The sequence below is a fragment of the Eublepharis macularius genome, chromosome 4, assembly GCF_028583425.1.
Source record: "Eublepharis macularius isolate TG4126 chromosome 4, MPM_Emac_v1.0, whole genome shotgun sequence".
In the NCBI taxonomy this organism is placed as follows: domain Eukaryota; kingdom Metazoa; phylum Chordata; class Lepidosauria; order Squamata; family Eublepharidae; genus Eublepharis; species Eublepharis macularius.
Window position 1 is genome coordinate 25,097,034 of NC_072793.1, and position 18,759 is coordinate 25,115,792.

General features: G+C 43.0%; 1 protein-coding gene across 1 annotated transcript in view; it reads right to left on the bottom strand.

The window, feature by feature from the left end:
* The window catches only part of SLC26A11 (solute carrier family 26 member 11), a 39,937-nt gene that overhangs the window by 15,957 nt on the left and 5,221 nt on the right, over nt 1-18,759 (bottom strand). The window contains exons 4-12 of the mRNA XM_054978519.1: nt 16,555-16,640; nt 14,509-14,588; nt 12,802-12,944; nt 7,949-8,124; nt 7,076-7,148; nt 6,284-6,334; nt 5,905-5,965; nt 4,468-4,523; nt 2,187-2,327 (exon numbers count right to left, since the gene is read on the bottom strand). Of these exons, the coding sequence (XP_054834494.1) occupies nt 2,187-2,327; nt 4,468-4,523; nt 5,905-5,965; nt 6,284-6,334; nt 7,076-7,148; nt 7,949-8,124; nt 12,802-12,944; nt 14,509-14,588; nt 16,555-16,640 (867 nt within the window). The remainder of the gene's footprint in view (nt 1-2,186; nt 2,328-4,467; nt 4,524-5,904; nt 5,966-6,283; nt 6,335-7,075; nt 7,149-7,948; nt 8,125-12,801; nt 12,945-14,508; nt 14,589-16,554; nt 16,641-18,759) is intronic.

The window sequence follows — 18,759 nt, forward strand, 5'->3', positions numbered from 1 at the left end:
CCATGCACAAAACATGAATTCCAGACTTCAGCTTAGCAAAAGGTAAGTTTATTAACTAAGAAGAGTCTCCACTAGACATGAAACACTCTGTTCAGGCAAAAATAAATCAAGAAACCCATACTGTTGCTAAATACTAAAACCCATCTGTCTAAACTTAAAAGCTAGCTATCTAAGCATCTCTAAGTGGTTTCCATATTGCATATCTCACCCACCCACCACAAAGTGAGCTCTCTCTCTCTCGTACTCGGTTGATTCAGCATAAGGACATGGTAAGGACAATAAAATAACATGCAGCTTTCATCTTGAACACTTGCATCCTCTCATAACTATCTGACTCTCTGAATTTTTGTGTGTGTGTGAACTCAGAAGCCATCTTTTTAGGCCTACTGAATCACCCAGCAACAGAGGAACCAATCAGAGTTAAGCCGTTAATTGGTATTACAGCTGTGTGAAATTTAGGGAGTAAAGCACAGAGCTCTCTTGAGAACAGTCCCTTCAAGGTCAGATCTCTAGGAAACTTAGGAACTATTCTCCAGGTGTTTCCAGTCAGCTCTGGTAAATACATTCCTGTGCCAGGCCACAAATCCTCACAACATTTTCAACTTGAACCTAAGTTCGGCCATTTTCCTCTAAAGACCTAGTCTCAGGTGAGCAAATTCCATACAATTAAGTCCAGGGCTTTTTTTCTGGGAAAAGAGGTGGTGGAACTCAGTGGTGGAACTCAGGACCGCACAATGATGTCACTTTGGGTCAGCTGGAACAAGGGGAGAGTTTTTAAAAGTTTAAATCGCCCTTGGTGAAAATGGTCACATGGCTGGTGGCCCCGCCCCCTGATCTCCAGACAGAGGGGAGTTGAGATTGCCCTCCGTGGAGGGCAATCTTAACTCCCCTCTGTCTGGCGATCAGGGGGCGGGGCCACCGGCCATGTGACCATTTTCAAGAGGTGCCGGAACTCTGTTCCACCACATTCCTGCTGAAAAAAAGTCCTGCTTACAAGATTTACAACTTGAACCTAGGTTCAGCCATTTTCCTCTAAAGATCTAGTCTCAGGTGAGCAAATTCCATACAGTTAAGTCTATGAAGATCAAATGGAAGAATAGCCTTGGGTGAAAATCCAGGATCATACTGACGAACAACAGGACAAACTTCCATAGGTGGTTTTCTCCTAATAAAAAGCTGATTACATTTTCTAATAATGCAAACTTAAGAGACTGGAATTACTAGCAGAAAGCCTCCCTTAGTAAATTTTCCATTTGTCCACCAGATGCCAGTATTCTTTAAATTAAGTTAAATAAATAAACAATACTGTGTGTAACAAAGGAGGGAAAAGTTCTCATGGACAGATAGTTTTGAAGAGATCACGTGAAGCAAATGCCTCCATGTGAACATATGAAATAAAGCATTTCACATGGAACAGGATCCTCCATTCAGGTCAGCTTTCATTGACGGATACGCCTCCAGAAAAATTGCATGGTTCGGTGAAGATGCTCACATAATTGCTGTAAAAATAATAGCCATAAGTTCAGAATATTGTGCTGGAAATAGTTCCGAGTATGGCAGAGTCTAAATATTGACTCTAAACTTTAATTTTCCTATGATCGCTTAAATCTGCTGCACGGATGGTGGGAATTTTATGATGACCTAGGATTTGAAGAAGCGGGAAGAAAAAGCTCTCTTGTCCTACAAATTTTGAGAACATCAATCCATAGGGGAGAGGGAGGGGGCATACATTTTATATACTACACTTCTTATCATATTGAGCAACAACTTTTCCTGCTGTCCCCATTTCAGCTGAAAATACAGATAGAATCCCAAGGCCATGTTTCAAAGAACTCTCATATCGATGTATTGTCGAAGGCTTTCACGGCCGGAGAACGATGGTTGTTGTGGGTTTTCCGGGCTGTATTGCCATGGTCTTGGCATTGTAGTTCCTGACGTTTCGCCAGCAGCTGTGGCTGGCATCTTCAGAGGTGTAGCACCAAAAGACAGAGATCTCTCAGTGACACACCTCTGAAGATGCCAGCCACAGCTGCTGGCGAAACGTCAGGAACTACAATGCCAAGACCACGGCAATACAGCCCGGAAAACCCACAACAACCAACAACTCTCATATCTTTTATAAGGAAATATTTTTTAAAAAAACCAGCTTCTGAACTCCAAAAGGAACAGGACATCCATGCTCATACTTTTAACCTGCCATAATGTGTGGAAGATCCTGGCGTCAAACATAGGAGCCACGGCACAGATAATGACAGCCGCCAGAGCAGACTTTGGGATGTAGTAGAAGAGAGAAGTAAGGTAAGCCAGAGACAGCAGCACCAGAGACCCTGTGAAGAGAACAAGCGATTAAATACGGCAAGCATCACACCAAGACAGGAATATGCTGAGCAAACCAGAATTGGGCTGGATGGACCAGACATGTTGCCCTATGAGGCAAGCAGCAGGCTACGGCAGCAATCCTAAAAACACTTTCCTCGGAGTAATTTTTGTTGAATAAAATGGGACTTACTTCCAAGTAGGCCTGCACGGGATTGCTCCCCACAGTACAGAAACCCCATTACTACTAACCTGGAATTTAAGAATAAAGGTAACCCCGCCTCACTAGTGGGCTGTCTTCATGGGAAGTCGATAAATTTCCCGTTTCGGGATTAAATAATCACCAGATACTAATGGCTGATTCTGCTTATCAGTAATTGGCACTACAGTTCAGCAAGACTGACATCAGGTTTGAGTTCATAGGACACACTTTTTAAACAGAGGTTTGTTGACACTGGGCACAATCACAGTACCACACAACAGAGGTGTTCCCAAAGGAAAAAAAAATACTGGAATACCCGAAAAACTTCCCAGGGAATGAAATTAACAATTCATTAACAACAATTGATATATAGACCAAAAGTTCAATACAAAAATATTTATATAAAGATAAACCACTTAGAAGTGTGCAAATAAACCAATAACCTATCATACATAGCAACAGTGAATTAAATATCTGACCATGATACTAGCAAATGTCTCTCACAGCAACAAGAGACTGGTATTTTGTTGCTCTGAGAGACATTTGCTAGTATCACGGTCAGATATTTAATTCACTGTTGCTATGTATGATAGGTTATTGTTTTATTTGCACACTTCTAAGTGGTTTATCTTTATATAAATATTTTTGTATTGAACCTTTGGTCTATATATCAATTGTTGTTAACGAATTGTTAATTTCATTCCCTGGGAAGTTTTTCGGGTATACTGGGCACAATCACGGCATGTTTGCTGTGCTCCCTTTGCCCCACCCTTCCACAAGCAGGTGGCCTGGTCTGATTAAGCTCCAGTTTGTTAGGCTGTCTGAATGCAGCTTGTGGAGGAAAACAACCGTCAACTAGCTGAGGTGTCTGCATCTGGGCATCACAGCAAAATGGAGGTTAATCAGACCGCAAAGTGTTAAATCATTGCCTCTCTCTCTCCCCACCTTCTTCTTCCCAGAAGGCTAAGCAGCAACTTGAAACTGACTCCATTCTCCATCACTAAGTAATCTCATTATGTGTGCTACATAAAATGAAGGGAGTAAGGCTTGAAACATCTTTTTTGCTTTCTCCTTGTGTTTTGGGATTTTTCTGGGGGTCAGTGTGGCTACTGATGATCTGTGCTTGTTTTTAATATAGCAATTTTAAAGTGTTTCTTAATGAATAATATTGCAAATATTAATGATATTGCAAATTAATGCACTGGGTCCCCCATTTTTAACTCATGCTAGTGTGAATCACTTCCTCAGGAATAAAGGAATATTATTCTGAAACCCACTCAAAGTTTTCTAACATATCCTTACACGGAGCCAGTTTGGTGTAGTGGTTAAAAGCGGTGGAACAATAATCTGGAGAACTGGGTTTCATTTCCCACTCTTCCACTTGAAGCCAGCTGGGTGACCCTGGGTCAGTCACAGCTCTCTGGAGCTCTCTCAGCCCCTCCCGCCTCACAGGGTGTTTGTTGTTGTGGGAATAATAATAATATACTTTGTAAACCGCTCTGAATGGGTTTTAAGTTGTCCTGAAGGGCGGTATATAAATCGAATGTTATTACTATTTTTATTATTATAAGTCTTACACCAGTAGTCAAATATAATTGGGCTATCAAGTTGGCATATTCTACAGGATTTCACACAATATGAAGACACACACACATACGAATTCTTCAATGGCATTCACAGCAGCAGCTTTTCTACTTGCTATAACCGTCTATTTCTGGACCAGCTGCCCTTTGCTCTCTTCCGTCATCTGACAAAGAGAGCTGTGGTTCTCGAAAGCTTATGCTACAGTAAAGTTGGTTAGTCTTAAAGGTGCTACTGGACTCTTTACTATTTTGCAGCTACAGACTAACACAGCTAACTCTTCTGGATATATGCCTGACAGTTATATATATTGTCTCAGGTAACAGCTGTTAACAATTTTCTGCTTTCAATAGGAAGGTAGTGCTTACCTGTGATTATTCCCCCCGCAGGACTGCATACTCCTGTCTGGGCATTCACTGCTGTCCTGTAACACAAACAAAATATGTCATTCGAGGAAGCGGTCTTTCCAGAAGCATACAGGAGAAGCTTGATTGTTGTGAGGATAATAATAACACACTCTGAGTGGGTGTTAAGTTGTCCTGAAGGGCGGTATATAAATCTAATATTATTATTAAAAAGAGGACAGGTTCAAGAGAACAAGGTCATTGTGGTGGTTACCTAGACTCAAAGACACACACAGAGTTTTGCCTTTCCAAGAGGCAGTTCTTTTGGAGCATGAAACGAGTCCACTGTTTTCTGCTACCTTCCAAGGCCCAGCAGCAAACTTCAGAATAAGCCTCCAGCACCACCTACCCCTCGTACTTCACATTAATTAATCTGGAGGTCTTCTTTCTATTAAAATGGATGCCTTACTAAAACCCGCCATATTGGGCTCTCAAGATATATCAGGAATAAGAACAAGCACAACCAATTAGTAGAACCAAAAACAAAAAGACCAGGTCAGTTAGCTGGCCCCACCTCTATATTTATGACCACTGAAACAGGTTCAGATCCCAATTTCACCCCTTAGCATGTTCTGAAAAGTATATAGATCAGGATGGTTAACATATTTTCAGCAGTAACGCATGCATGGGAAGTGTCTGTGCGAATGCCCCTTTGGCAAGTCATAGAGCTATATGCTACTATATGCTATATGCTACCTGTGGAATTCCGGATCAGGTTCAAGGTTCTGGTCCTGACCTATAAAGCCCTAAATGGACTGGGACCAGCATACCTGAGAGAATGCCTCTCCCCATATGTACCTCGGAGAGCTCTTTGATCTGCAAGTAAACACCTACTGGTTGTCCCTGGCCCCAGGGAGGCTCGGCTGGCCTCGACCAGGGCCAGGGCATTTTCTATCCTGGCCCCAACCTGGTGGAACTCTCTGTTGGAAGACACTCGGGCCCGCCAAGATCTTGTATCTTTTCGGCAGGCCTGTAAGACAGAGATGTTCCGCCAGGCATATGGTGGAGGCCAGCACGGGATCCATCTAATTTGCCTCTCTGCTGGTCTCCTGGCAGTGGGGGGGAGCATATGGTCCATCTGCCTCCCCATGCTTGAGGAGTTTCACCAACCCACACCTCCACCCTTTTCTTCCCTTGTGTATGGTGGGCAGGGAAAGGGTACCCCATCTGGAATGTGGATATCCATGTTGGTACTGAGTTGTATTTTACTGGTTTTATTCGTTGTAATTTATCTATGATTGTAACCCGCCCTGACCCTGCTTGCAGGGATGGCGGGCTAAAAATCCAATCAATCAATCAATCAATCAATCAATCAATCACTACCCTCAAGCCAGCTCACACCTTTAATACAGTTGTTGCGCTGTTGCGCCTGTCATATGAAGGTGCATACATTTTACTCACCGGCCAAAGCTACCTGTGACGGGATAGGATGAGACAAAGGATCCACACAGATTGGTGAAACCTGCAGGTGAAGGAAGAGAGGTTAAGAAACAGAGGTGGAGCGTTCCACTTCGCTGCTTCACCAGGGCAACTTTGAGAACCATGCTAAGATGGAAGGTGAGAGTGTTGCTTTCATCATGGGTTATACTTGTCCTTAAGGCCTCATCCTCCTGTGTGCTAATTTGAGCAACTGGTCCTGGCAGACATTTCAGAAATCTTTTTCCCGTGTGGGCATGCCTCTTCCCTCTCAGACTTATCCCCACTCAGTCTGGGCTTCCCGCAAAATATAAAGTGCAGCCCTAACCAGTGAATGGCATCCAACTCATTCATGCATTCTTACCCATGGCTAATAGCTCCTGATTGGGGTCAATTTGGTAGTTATTCTGAGAAGCTAGAAGGAAAGAGAGAAATTAAGAAACTGGTTAGACCCACTTTGTTGCTGGTTCTCCTGTCTAAAAATCCCACAATGCACTGCAACAAGCAAAAGGGAATGCAACAACCAAGAAGGAATAAGGAGTTGCAACCCTGGATCCATTTTACAACCCTCCATGCACCTCTCACTGGAAAAAGCTATGTTTTCTCCTTCCAAGCTAGAGAGAAGAAAAAGACATGAACCTTGGCTAAACTGAAGCTAGGATAATCTTCCTTAGTTTAATCCATGATTCTAACAGAAACTGTGGCCCACTTCACATGCACACCTGACACTAAGGGAGGTGCTTCTGCATGGTGCAGTATTTATTCACTTTGTTCCCCGCCCTTCTTCCCAATAGGGACGCAAGCAAGCTTCCATGGCAAAGTGGGACTTTGAACCTGGTTCTCCCAAATCCTCATCTAACACTAACTACCTGGGTCTCACCAAGGTGCAGGGCTGCTGTACAGCTAATGAGACTGCACTGATGGGACAGGTGCGTGCATTGTTCTGAGGGGCTTCCACATTACTGGCTGTCCATGTGTGGTGAGAGGGGGATAGAAAATACTAAGCATCTAAGCGGAAAAGGTCACAATTTAAACTTTAGGTTTCCCTTACGCTTCCTCCCAAACTATCCCGAAACTCAGAAAATGTTAACCGCTCCTTCCCCAAGCCTCAGAGGCCTAGCTTTCCCCATCATTTTGGGGCCCACACAGACCCTACCAAATGCCTTGGCGATAGCAACTGTCTCCAGTAGCCCCATGAGTGGTACCACAGCCAAGCCAGCTCCCATTGCCTGTAAAAGGGACATACAAGGATGCATTACTCCGCTGAAAAGAGCTCTGTACCTTGAATCTGGTCTCCTTAACTCTGGTTCAACTCTAACCACTAGACTGGCTTGCACTAGACTGGCTTGCCTTGATTTCCTCAAGGCTCCCTAGTTTCCTTCGTGTAGGAACTGAGGTTACATTAATCAAAAAACGTTTCTCCATAACAACGTAAATGAGCGCTTTCTTTCTCTCTTTGCCTCTCCCACAAATCAGACCTGATGCCTCCTTAGATGGCATACTGAAATATAGAAGAGCAAGGCTGAAACAAGGTAATGCCCAGCCAGGCTCCCCTGAGGATCCAAATATACCTGTGGGTGCAGAAGAGCAGCCCTTACAGAATGCCCAGGAACAGAAAGGGCTAATTCCCAAATCCCAAGCTAAGGTGCTACCACCATCAAATGCTGAAAATGGGACAAATTGCAAAGCAATTCTAAGTGGATTCCAACATCCCTTTAACTCAAGGAGGAACTTGCCAACAGTAGTGCTACAAAGTTAGTAGAAAAGACTGGGGCGGGGGGCGGGACTCCAACTATCCTCCAACCATAAGGAGCCAATGGAAGAGCTACTTAAGTTGGAGGAAGGCTCCTCAGGCAGGAGGAAAGCTACAAACTTTGCTCAGTGGAGTGAAAGGATAGGGGTAAGAGCCATCTCAGGATTTACTGATTTAGCTACATTGATTTTGTTTAAAGGTGTTGAGGTTTTTCTTGTCGAGTAGAAAGACAGGGGACACACACACACCTATGCAAACAAAAATCAAGCAACTCACCTGCACCATCTCTCCAAAGTGGACTGTCTTGTTGGGTGTCACCTTGGAAAATGGTGGTGGCTGGAAGGGGGGGAGTCCCTGGGGCATTGTCCCTGTGAGGGTGAAAGGCTGAGAGCCTGTCACTTGGAAGGAGTATGCCACCAAACCAGCAAACAGGACCACCAGAGCATTACGGGCTGCAAGAAAGAGAAGAGATTCTTATAGTAAAGCCCCCATTTCCAAATGGTAGGGATGGCAGAAGCTGCATCCAGATCAAATCACAAAGGTTTGTCTACGACTGGCACAAACACAGTTTGCTGCTGTGCCTGTGTGATCTGCCTCCTCCCTTGCCACAACCCATCATTCACCCTTTAGCGTATGAAGCCGACAATCCAATTCCAGTTTGCTGGGATATGTGAACACCAGCATTCGATCTCCACGGACCAGATTTTGTTCTTCAGCTTAATCCAGTTTAGAATTCTGCATGTGCATGGCGAATAAACCAAGGCTCTTGCATTTGAGAGTTACGGTGAATGGGAGCTTGATTCAAGACTTTCCAAGCCAGAAAGCTTTCGATCAAGCTCCACTCACAATAGAAGGGACTCAAGCTGTATTTTTTTCCCCTTCAAAACAAAGAGGGGTACAGAAGAAAGAAGGGGGGGATAACAGGGTCCAAGGAACGGCGTACACACAACATACGTTCATCAAAATTCATCAATGTTAAAATAAAGATTGCATCCAACATTCCAGCTTCGGTGTACCTTACTAACTAAATACATTCTTTTTCTACCGAGTGTTCACTTTTAGATCAACTAAAGATCATAACGAGCGGTCTCCATGCACATTCTTACCGCTATATCTTAATATATAGCCTGATGCTTCTCTACAGATCACTTCTATTTCTTTTAACTATTATCCCAAAGTTTCCATATCTTGTGTTCTACCTCATCGATAATATTTAAACATTTTCCATCTTATCGGATCCTAACCTTATATTCAGTCTAGAGCAATATATCAATATGCTATCTTATTCAGATTTCTGAAACTAAAACATTTTATGCATTTTCTCCTTTGCAAGTGAAATAATTCCCCCATTTCTCTTCGAATTCACTCATTGGTCTTCTGTTTAAATAGCTTGTCAGTTTTGCCATCGCTGCGTCTTCTGCCATCTTGTCTGGGACTCAAGCTGTATTCATGTCCAGCACAGACCAACTTCTGTTTGTCATGACATTTGAATGAAGTCAGTGGCGGCTGAGGCCAGAAGCATGAAAGTTAACTATGCTGCTGCCAAGGCATACATCCTCTTTGGCTTGAGTGGCCAAAAAAAAGCAGTATGTTCCTGTGAAGATATTAATGTGCCAAAAACGAAAAAAGTGGGGGGAGGGATACGAGAGTTGTACTTAATCAGACACTGGGAGCAAACTGGGCCATAGTGAGCCCTAAAATCAAATCAGTAAGTATAAAAGCAGTATAAAAACCAAATAAATAAAAAATAGTGGCATTGTCACTGCCTCTTTTTAATTTTTAAAGTAAAGGTTTGATTTAAAAGAAAAGATACAAATAACAATAGAAAGTGCATAGAAGCTTATACAAGCACTGAACTTGAAAGATTTAAACTAACAGAAAAATATATTCAAAGTATATAACGGCACAGCTAAATTAGGTAATAGCTCTCCTCGGGGCTTTTTTTCTGGGAAAAGAGATGGTGGAACTCAGTGGTGGAACTCAAGACCGCACAATGATGTCATTTTAGGTCAGCTGGAACAAGGGGGGAGTTTTTTAAAGTTTAAATCGCCCTCGGTGAAAATGGTCACATGTCTGGTGGCCCCACCCCCTGATCTCCAGACAGAGGGGAGTTTAGATTGCCCTCTGTCTGGAGATCAGGGGGCGGGGCCACCAACCATATGACCATTTTTAAGAGGTGCCAGAATTCTGTTCCACTGTGTTCCCGCTGGAAAAAAGCCCTGGCTCTCCTCCACTCTCCTTAGTTGCTTATATTCAGACTTTAATGTTAATGATTTTTTAAAAAAACTTAAACAACAAAGGAGATACAGAAGAAAAATAAGGGAAAAACAGGACTATCCATTACACTAAGGGAAGATTAAAATACCCTTTACACAGATGGAGCACAATCACCATACATCATTTGAATATCATGTTCAAGCCCACAACAACCATTCTCAGAGACATTTCCTCTCTCTTCCACTATATTAAACCAAACACCAAAATATTATTATAAGGTATTTAACAATATCTGCCACTGTACCCCACCTACCTTAAAACCAATAGTACAGAACACACCACAATCTGGCAATACTATACTACAATGCACCAAACAGTGCTAACTAAACTAAACGAATCCAATTAAATAGTATATGTTTCCATTCTGGAAAATTTAAGACTTAATATTTCAATAACCTCTGTCTGTCTGAGCTCCTATCCAAATTTACATTACTCACATTATGTATTCCTATCTGTTATTTTTCATTTTTATAATAGACAAAGTAATTTTCCCATTTCTTTTCAAATTCTCTGATAGGTCTTCTATTTATATAATTCGTTAATTTTGCCATTACCACATATTCAATGCCAATGATTTTTAATCAGTCATCTCTTCTGTATTTTATCTCTATAATATAATTGTCTTAATTTATCTTAGTTTTAACCTAGATAATTGAAGAAGTCTTTCCATTTTTTCCAGAATTCCGATATTGGTCTATTGTGCACACAGGATGTTAATTTAGCCACTGATGCATATTCATACATCTTGTCTATCCACTCGGGCATGTCAGGACACAAATCTGTTTTCCATTTTGCTGCATATAGTACTCTCGTGGTTGTCGCCATGTACATTGTCACTGCCTTAAGGGCTTGCCTCAGACATGGCTTGTAGCAACACAGATCCAGGAAGCAACCACAGGCATAAAGCCAACACCGCAGGAGGGCACCTTGTGCCTTTGGAGGGAGAACCAACCTATGTGCAGAACAAAAAGATCTGGTGTTCCACTGTTCAGCTCACATGCCAAAGGTTGTCTATCCCTGCACTCTTGAGTCACAGGCACTCCTGGTGAACTCTTTAATATAGTGTCTCTTCAGTGTGAAAGGATTTGATAGATCTTCAGTGACTCTGTACATGAGACCTGGGGGGAGGCGCTATGGCTTCTACCTCTTGTTGAGCATCATCTGCTTTGGTATCTACATTCTTGTCTGTATCAACAGACAAAGAAAACAGAGAAATCCCAGCCTGCTCCAGAGGAAGCTCAACTATCTTTCAACATCCTGCTGCAAGAGAGAGAGGGTTCACTGCTGTCCATAAGGATAATGATTTCAAACAGTACCTACCCTAGACATAGGAGCCTACAGTCTCTGGACTAGATTGACTGATTTCTTATGCCCTGAGGTTCAAGCTGTAAGAAGAGAGAGAAGACTTGTGCTAGAACAGAGGGCCTGGAGTTGGGATTCATGCCTTTTGGGTGGCAAGTGGCCAAGTATATTAAAACAAGGGGGAAAAGGAACGGAGTTTCCTAGATTTTACACTCAAATGTGTAAAAGGAGCATTACCAGTTATTATACATAAGAGAGCCAGTTTGGTGTAGTGGTTAAGAGTGCTGGGACTCTAATCTGAAGAACCAGGTTTGATTCCCCAGTTCTCCAGTTGAAGCCAGCTGGGTGACCTTGGGTCAGTCACAGCTCTCTCAGAGCTGTCTCAGCCTCACCCACCTGACAGGGTGTTTGTTGTGGGGATAATAACAACATATTTTGTAAACAGCTCTGAGTGGGTGTTAAGTTGTCCTGAAGGGCTGTATATAAACTGAATGTTATTATTATGTTATTAGTGAAGACAGAAGCCACTATAGTAAAGCATAAGTTCAAAGAAGGAAGTGCTTAGGCTACTGGGTGCGAGAATAGCCATGAAAAGAGTGGTCAGTTAGTGATTTAGAGATCAGATCAAGGATTCTTTGGTTTTAGCCTAGCTGACTCAGATTAGATTGATTTTAGGAAAGCATCGTAGCGTATCACAAACTCATGGAACTATCAGACTTTCTAGATGAAAAATATGCAAAACTAGATGCCGGCAGTCAAAGAACTGGTTAATTAACTCTAGTTAGTGTGTGAAATCCACCCCTACTATTGTTTCACTCTTGTCTGTTTAGAGCTGTCAGCTGACAACACGGCAGGACCACAAGAGGCAGAATCTCCCTCTCAGACTCTAGACCCAGAAAGTCTATTCTGCCTTTGCTCTCTTTCTCCTGCCTGCTCATTTCCTGCCTGCCAATAGTCCCCAACCCTTCCTGTCTCTGCATCCTATTTATAGTTTTGTCACAGTCCTGCTTTCAGCTAAGCATTTCCTTTTTTTCCGTTTCATATCTCCATCATCTTTTCTCTCAGGTTTTTGCTTTTAAGGCAATGGGATACTTTGTCCAACTTTCTTTAGCTATCCTGTATCTTACGCTTCCCTAACACTCCTCCCTACCTCCACATCTCTCCATGTGATCATGAGCAATGTGAAGCTTCTTCGCAGCCTCTCATTCAACTCCTTGTATCCTTTCCCCTTTTAAGCAGTGCCTCCGCTGTCGACCCTTCTTTAGATCGCTGTTCCTCATCACCTTTCCTCTGCATTCTCTACTGCTTAGCCTCTCCTCTTCTTCTCAGTACTCAGCCATCCAATGAAGTTTTAAACCCAGCCAAGCTGACAACATTTACTTCCCTCACATAAGCTGGACTACAGATAACTTTACTCCCTGAGCAAAACATTCCAAACCATCATTCCAGTACAGCCGATCTGGACCAGGGACTTTGCCATCAATACAATTCAGTACTCTGCTGGGAAAGGGATGTGCTAAAAACTGTCATGCAAGACAGAACAGACAAACCTGTTGCTGTTGCCCAGACAATAAGCTTGCTGATCTTGACAGAGAACCTCTCCATACAGTACACCGTGGGAATGCGGTTTTTCATTTGTTGAAGTCCTGTAAGCACGATCAGGCAGATCAGCCCAAGAACAGCATCCCCTGTTCTGCACACAAGTTATAATCATATTAGTAACTGGCCTGCAAGGCACCCTCATCAATCACAGTCCACTTCTCACTGGACCTGTGTGTAGTAGTCACAGTCGCCCTATAAGCCAAAACCCAAACTAGTTTCCTGCCAGTTAAATAAGTTGTGCAAGTCAGAAGGTACATTTTTATTCACACCTACAAGAGGTACGTGTGTTTTACGTTCTTGCTGAGGATATTCCGAAAGTATATTTAGTTAGTTCAGCTTTCATGGGAACTGCAAACCAAACTCTGCACACTCCAGAGATAATTAATGCAACACACAAACACACCTATATTCCAATTCAATACGAAGCACAGCAAAGCAATATAAAAGGAACACGTATGAGCCCCGTGGCACAGAGTGTTAAGCTGCAGTACTGCAACCCAAGCTCTGCTTATGACCTGAGTTTGATCCCGGTAGAAGCTGGGTTCAGGTAGCTGGCTCAAGGTTGACTCAGCCTTCCATCCTTCCGAGGTCGGTAAAATAAGTACCCAGTTTCCTGGGGGTAAAGTGTAGATGACTGGGGAAGGCAATGGCAAACCACCCTGTAAAAAGTCTGCCAAGAAAACGTCGGGATGCGACGTCCCCCCATGGGTCAGTAATGACTTGGTGCTTGCACAGGGGACTACCTTTACCTACCTACAAGTACTCACCCCAATCTCTACAGTGCTTTTTTGTTTTCATTTGTTTGTTTGTTTGTTTAAAAAAGTACCAGTACTCATATGCAAGGATGCATTGATTTCCATCAATTTCCTCCTCAGTACTTACAGTGCTTGGGAGATCCCCTGCTCCCGCAAAGGTACCAGTGAATAATGTCACAAACAAACCAGAAAATCATCCAGTCTCTAGCCGTCATAAGGTGGTAGGAAGTACCATCAAGTCATAGCTAACCTATAGCAATCCCTGCTAGGGTTTTCAAGGCAAGAGACTAACAGAGGGAGTTTGCCATTGCCTGCCTCTGCAACCCTAGTCTTCACTGGAGGTCTCCCATCCAATTACTAACTAAGGCTGACCCTGCTTAGCTTCCAAGATCTAATGAGACTGGCCTTACCTGGGTTTTCCAGGGCAGGTTCTAGTCCTCGTAGGAGAGGCTAAAACGTTTAAAGTGCCTTGTTCTCACACTCTGACTGACAACTCACTTTCTCACTCTATCAGAAGTTCTTACATATGTGCCTCCTAAAGAAATCTACTTTGGTGAGACCTGGCCTGATTCCGCACATGTTGGATAATGCACTTTCAATGCACTTTATCAATCCTTTGAGGTGGATTATTTGTTCCGCACACAAAAAAATCCATTCCAAATGATCTATAAAGAGGACTGGAAGTGCATTATCCAACATGTGCGGAATCACTCCTAGTTGCATGAAAATTCAAGAGCCATGGATGCTGGGAAATAAACTGCTTAAGTCTAGTAGAGTCCAAGAGGTCTTGTTATTTTCAGCCATGTGTTCCTGGATACTGTTTTTATGCTTTATTTGTGACCACCTGCTCATAAAGAATTTAAAAGAAGGGGAAAGACGGGTATGGAGAGATCCACTTACCTTGTCTCTCCAATTCTGGAGAAGGTGTAATACACCTGCAGGAAAAACTGCCGTGGGATATTCTGCAGGCCCAGGAGTGCCTATGCAAACAAATACAAACCAGGCTGTTGTAATTACAACAGAGGAGACTGTGCAGATGGAGAATGGTAACAATCTTAGAATCTAAGCTGCAAAGAACTCTGAGACCATCTGAAACAAAGAAGGCTTGGTAATCTCACAGGCAGTCTTTGCTGGAGGTTCATCTCTTTCCCCAGCCAAAAACAGGCAGCCCCCTGAGACTACCCAAGAGGTCCACGCCTTCAGCTTAAGCGAAAATAAACACTGACAGTACTTGCCAGCAGATACTTGTCCGCAAACGTACAGACAATAGAAACGAGCTTTTCCCACTGCAGCTTTTGTGTTGTGTCATAGCTCCCATTACCTTCCTTGCATCCCAACCCTAAACATGCTAATTTACATGGAACATTAAAATGCACCAAATACACTTAGGACAGCAGCAAATATTAAAATGCACATACATCCACTTCGTTCCCATTTTAAATTTTAGAACAGGGTTTTGTATTTTGAGAAGGGAAATGAGGTACCTCTATAATGTAAAAATAAGCAGCCTTGACTCTTCTTTGGGGAAAAAAACCACATATGTGTACAGCTATCTAATCTGTTGAAAAATTTTAAGCACTGTACTCCCTCTGCCAAACTAAAATTGCTTTTTATGCCTAGCAGACAGTACAAATTTCCAGGAGAAGCATCTTTCCCTTCCACTCTCTAGCAGTCTTAGGAAGGTAAAGAGATGTTTGAACAACCTCTGCTAGAGTACTTGCTCACCAAACAAGTGTGTTTACCTAAGACAGTTTAAGACTTTCTGAAACCTCATATGTCAAAAGAAACAGAGGTTATGCACATCTCAAAACTACTTATTGGAACTGGATAACCCCGCCTGCCTTCAGTGAGCAGGCCAGCAGTTGCTATGATCTCTCCCCTTGTAAATAGCTGGCTGAGGTCAACCACACAGGAAATATTTGTGTCGCATCAGATGCAACAGCGTTTAAAGACACAGACAGGAATCAGGCAGACCGGCTTAACCACGCACACTTCCTAGTATTATTGGCCAATAGCTGCATTTGCAACTGGCTGGGGTAGAGGAAATCATCCAGTACCACAGATAACAGGAGGCCCAGTACATACAGCAAACTTGCTTCTCAAGTCTCTTCTGTAATTAACTAAGAAAATGAAAGAGGCCAGTTAGATCCCACCCCCCAATAATTTCAGATAGCTGAGAGTTTTTCATTTGTACCCTATCACAAAAGTGCCCGTACTCGCTAGAGGGCTGAGTACATCAATCAGTGGGTCTGTCAGCAAAAAAAAAAAAAACAATAAAGGATCTTAGCTAGATCAGCCAGATATCGTTCTTTTTTCAAATAGGATTCCATATGCTGGACATAAAATGGGGAACAGACAGGCCTCCAGTCCTTACATAGAAGGACAAGGGGAGGTCTCTATATTCAATTGTCCTCTATGTCAAAGCAATGGCCGTTTCCACACTGCTTACCTTCCCTCGGAACAACCTGGAATGTCATGCAAAAAACACGGAAGATCGCATTTTCTCGCGCGAGATTTGTGCGACGTCGCACAAATCTCGCACGAGAAAACGCAATCTTCTGCATTTTTTGCACGACATTCCGGGTCGTTCCAAGGGAAGGTAAGCAGTGTGGAAACGGCCAATGTGAAAGCATAGACTAGATTGCTTAGAATGTAAAATATGTGTCTCCTCCTCAGTCAGAAGTAACAGAGTCCCTGCATGAAGAACAGCACACCGGAATGAAGGACAATTTTTCAAAGTTTTATGCAAAGAGCTGTATACATGAAAAAAAGGTTGGAGGAACCCAACTTCCAGTATTCTCCATCAACCTAGACTCTCTCCCAATTTTATGCAGACACATTTTGCAGCTGAACATCTGGGAAGGTTTAACAAAAGTGTGTCTGGTCAGAAGCCCATGTAACCTGTACTGTTTGGACAAAGGCCAGTTGAGGCAAGGCAGAGTCTACCTTGACTTGGTTGAAGCCAATGGTGACTGCAGCAGCAGAAGTAAACCCTCTGATAACAGGATAGGAGATGAAGTCTAGGAGGAAACCTGCAATGAATGGAGAATCCTATTAGTTTTGTGGGTCAAGACCAAAAATAACTAATCACACTTCATCCCCTGCGTCCCATCACAATTGCTCAGCCAAGTTACGCTCTTGACAAATCCATCTAAGAGGACACACAGAGGTGTTCTCAATATTATTATTATTAATTTATAGTCCACCTTTCTCACTGCAATCCAAGGTGGATTACACAGTGCAAGTGAAATATAATATGATCAACAGCTAGGACATTCACTGAGCAAAGTACAATATCCTGCATGGCTTCCTGCTGTTCGCAGGCAGCACAAATTCTGACAATTCAACATTGCTGGAAAGGGAGGATCCATTTTCTACTACATCAACACATATCACCATATCACTTGCAGCAGAGTTCCAGGCAGAAAGCCATGTTTACTTCCTGATAAAGCTAACCCTGAAACCATCAAATTAAGCAGAGTCATGGGAGACCTTGATTATACAGTAGTTTGCAAGTATTTTCTTCTGCAGATTTTGTGTGTATTATTTAGCTATTACCAGCCCCAAGTCCTAGAAAATTTAAACATACAAACGAGTACACCTATCCTTTATATTTTATTCTGCTTTTTCTCTAAGGAGCTCAGCACAGTTCTCCTCTCCTCTATTTTATCCACCTCCAAATCCCAAGATACAGGTTAGGTTAGGTAAAAGTAGTCCCTTGTGCAAACACTGAGTCATTACTGACCCATGGGGGGATGTCGCATCACAACGTTTTCTTGGCAGACTTTTTTTTACAGGGTGGTTTGCCACTGCCTTCCCCAGTCATCTACACTTTACCCCCAGGAAACTGGGTACTCATTTTACCAACCTCAGAAGGATGGAAGGCTGAGTCAACCTTGAGCCGGCTACCTGAACCCAGCTTCCGCCGGGATCGAACTCAGGTTGCGAGCAGAGCTTGGACTGCAGTGCTGCAGCTTACCACTCTGCGCCACGGGGCTCTTGCACAGGTTAAGAGAGAGAAAAACTAGCCTGCGATCATCCAGGGAGCCTGATGGCAGTGTGGGGATTTGAACCCAGTTTTCCCCAGACCTAGCCCAGCATTCTAACTAAATTTCCAAATAAGCCCATTAATCTTTTCTGTAGTACACTCACTGATCAAGACCTGCCTGCACAGGCATTGCAAGAGTGTAGGCAGACAGTAACAGAAAATTACTCAATGAATAGTGAAATACACGATCAGTGGACATAGCGATGGCCAGCAGCACAGGGGGCTTTAAGAGGGAACCAGACAGACCCAGGGAGGATAGGAGTATGAATAGCTAACAGCCATGGTGACTAAAGGGAACATCCATATGCAGAGGCAGCAAACCTCTATCGGTGCTAGCAGGCAACATCACAGGAAGGCCTTGGCCTCTGTGCCGTTTGTCGGTCCTCCATGGCAACTGCTTGGCCGCTGTGTGAAAAAGGAGGCTGGACAAGATGGACCATTGTGCTGTTCTTATGTCCTTAACTGCTGGAATTACAAATGAGAATAATTCATGGAGGATCAAGGAAGCATCCTCACACTCGTAGATCCAGAGGAGTTAGCCGTTGTTAGACTGCAGTAGCAAAATAGCAAAGAGACCAGTAGCACCTTTAAGAATTACCAACTTTATTGTAGCATAAGCTTTCGAGAGCCACAGATCTCTTCGTCACATACATCTGACGAAGAGAGCTGCAGCCAGGGTGGATTTGATTTAAATCAAACTGATTTAAATCACGATCTAAATCACGATTTAAATCACTAGTCATTAAGGCTTGATTTAAATCATAGTTTTCTACATAAAGACTAATTCTTGCTGGTATAACTTTAATATGCAAGTAGATGCCAAACTGGGTCTCTTTTACGGCCTGCTGCCATTATAGGTTTTTTCCTCCAAGGAAAGAATGTGATAAACCTCAGGTCATACACACAAAAGATCCAAAGACTTGTGCAGTATTGTGCTCAAAAAGTTTCACTTTCATTTTGTTCTGCGTGCCCCTCCCTCCTCACACTTAGTTTCTTCTTGTGCAGATCTATTCCACTCCAAACAATCAGAAAAATATTGTTTCTATTCACTGAACTTCTTGAAACTTAGCACTGGAGGGGTTGATTCTGTCTTCATAGGTTTG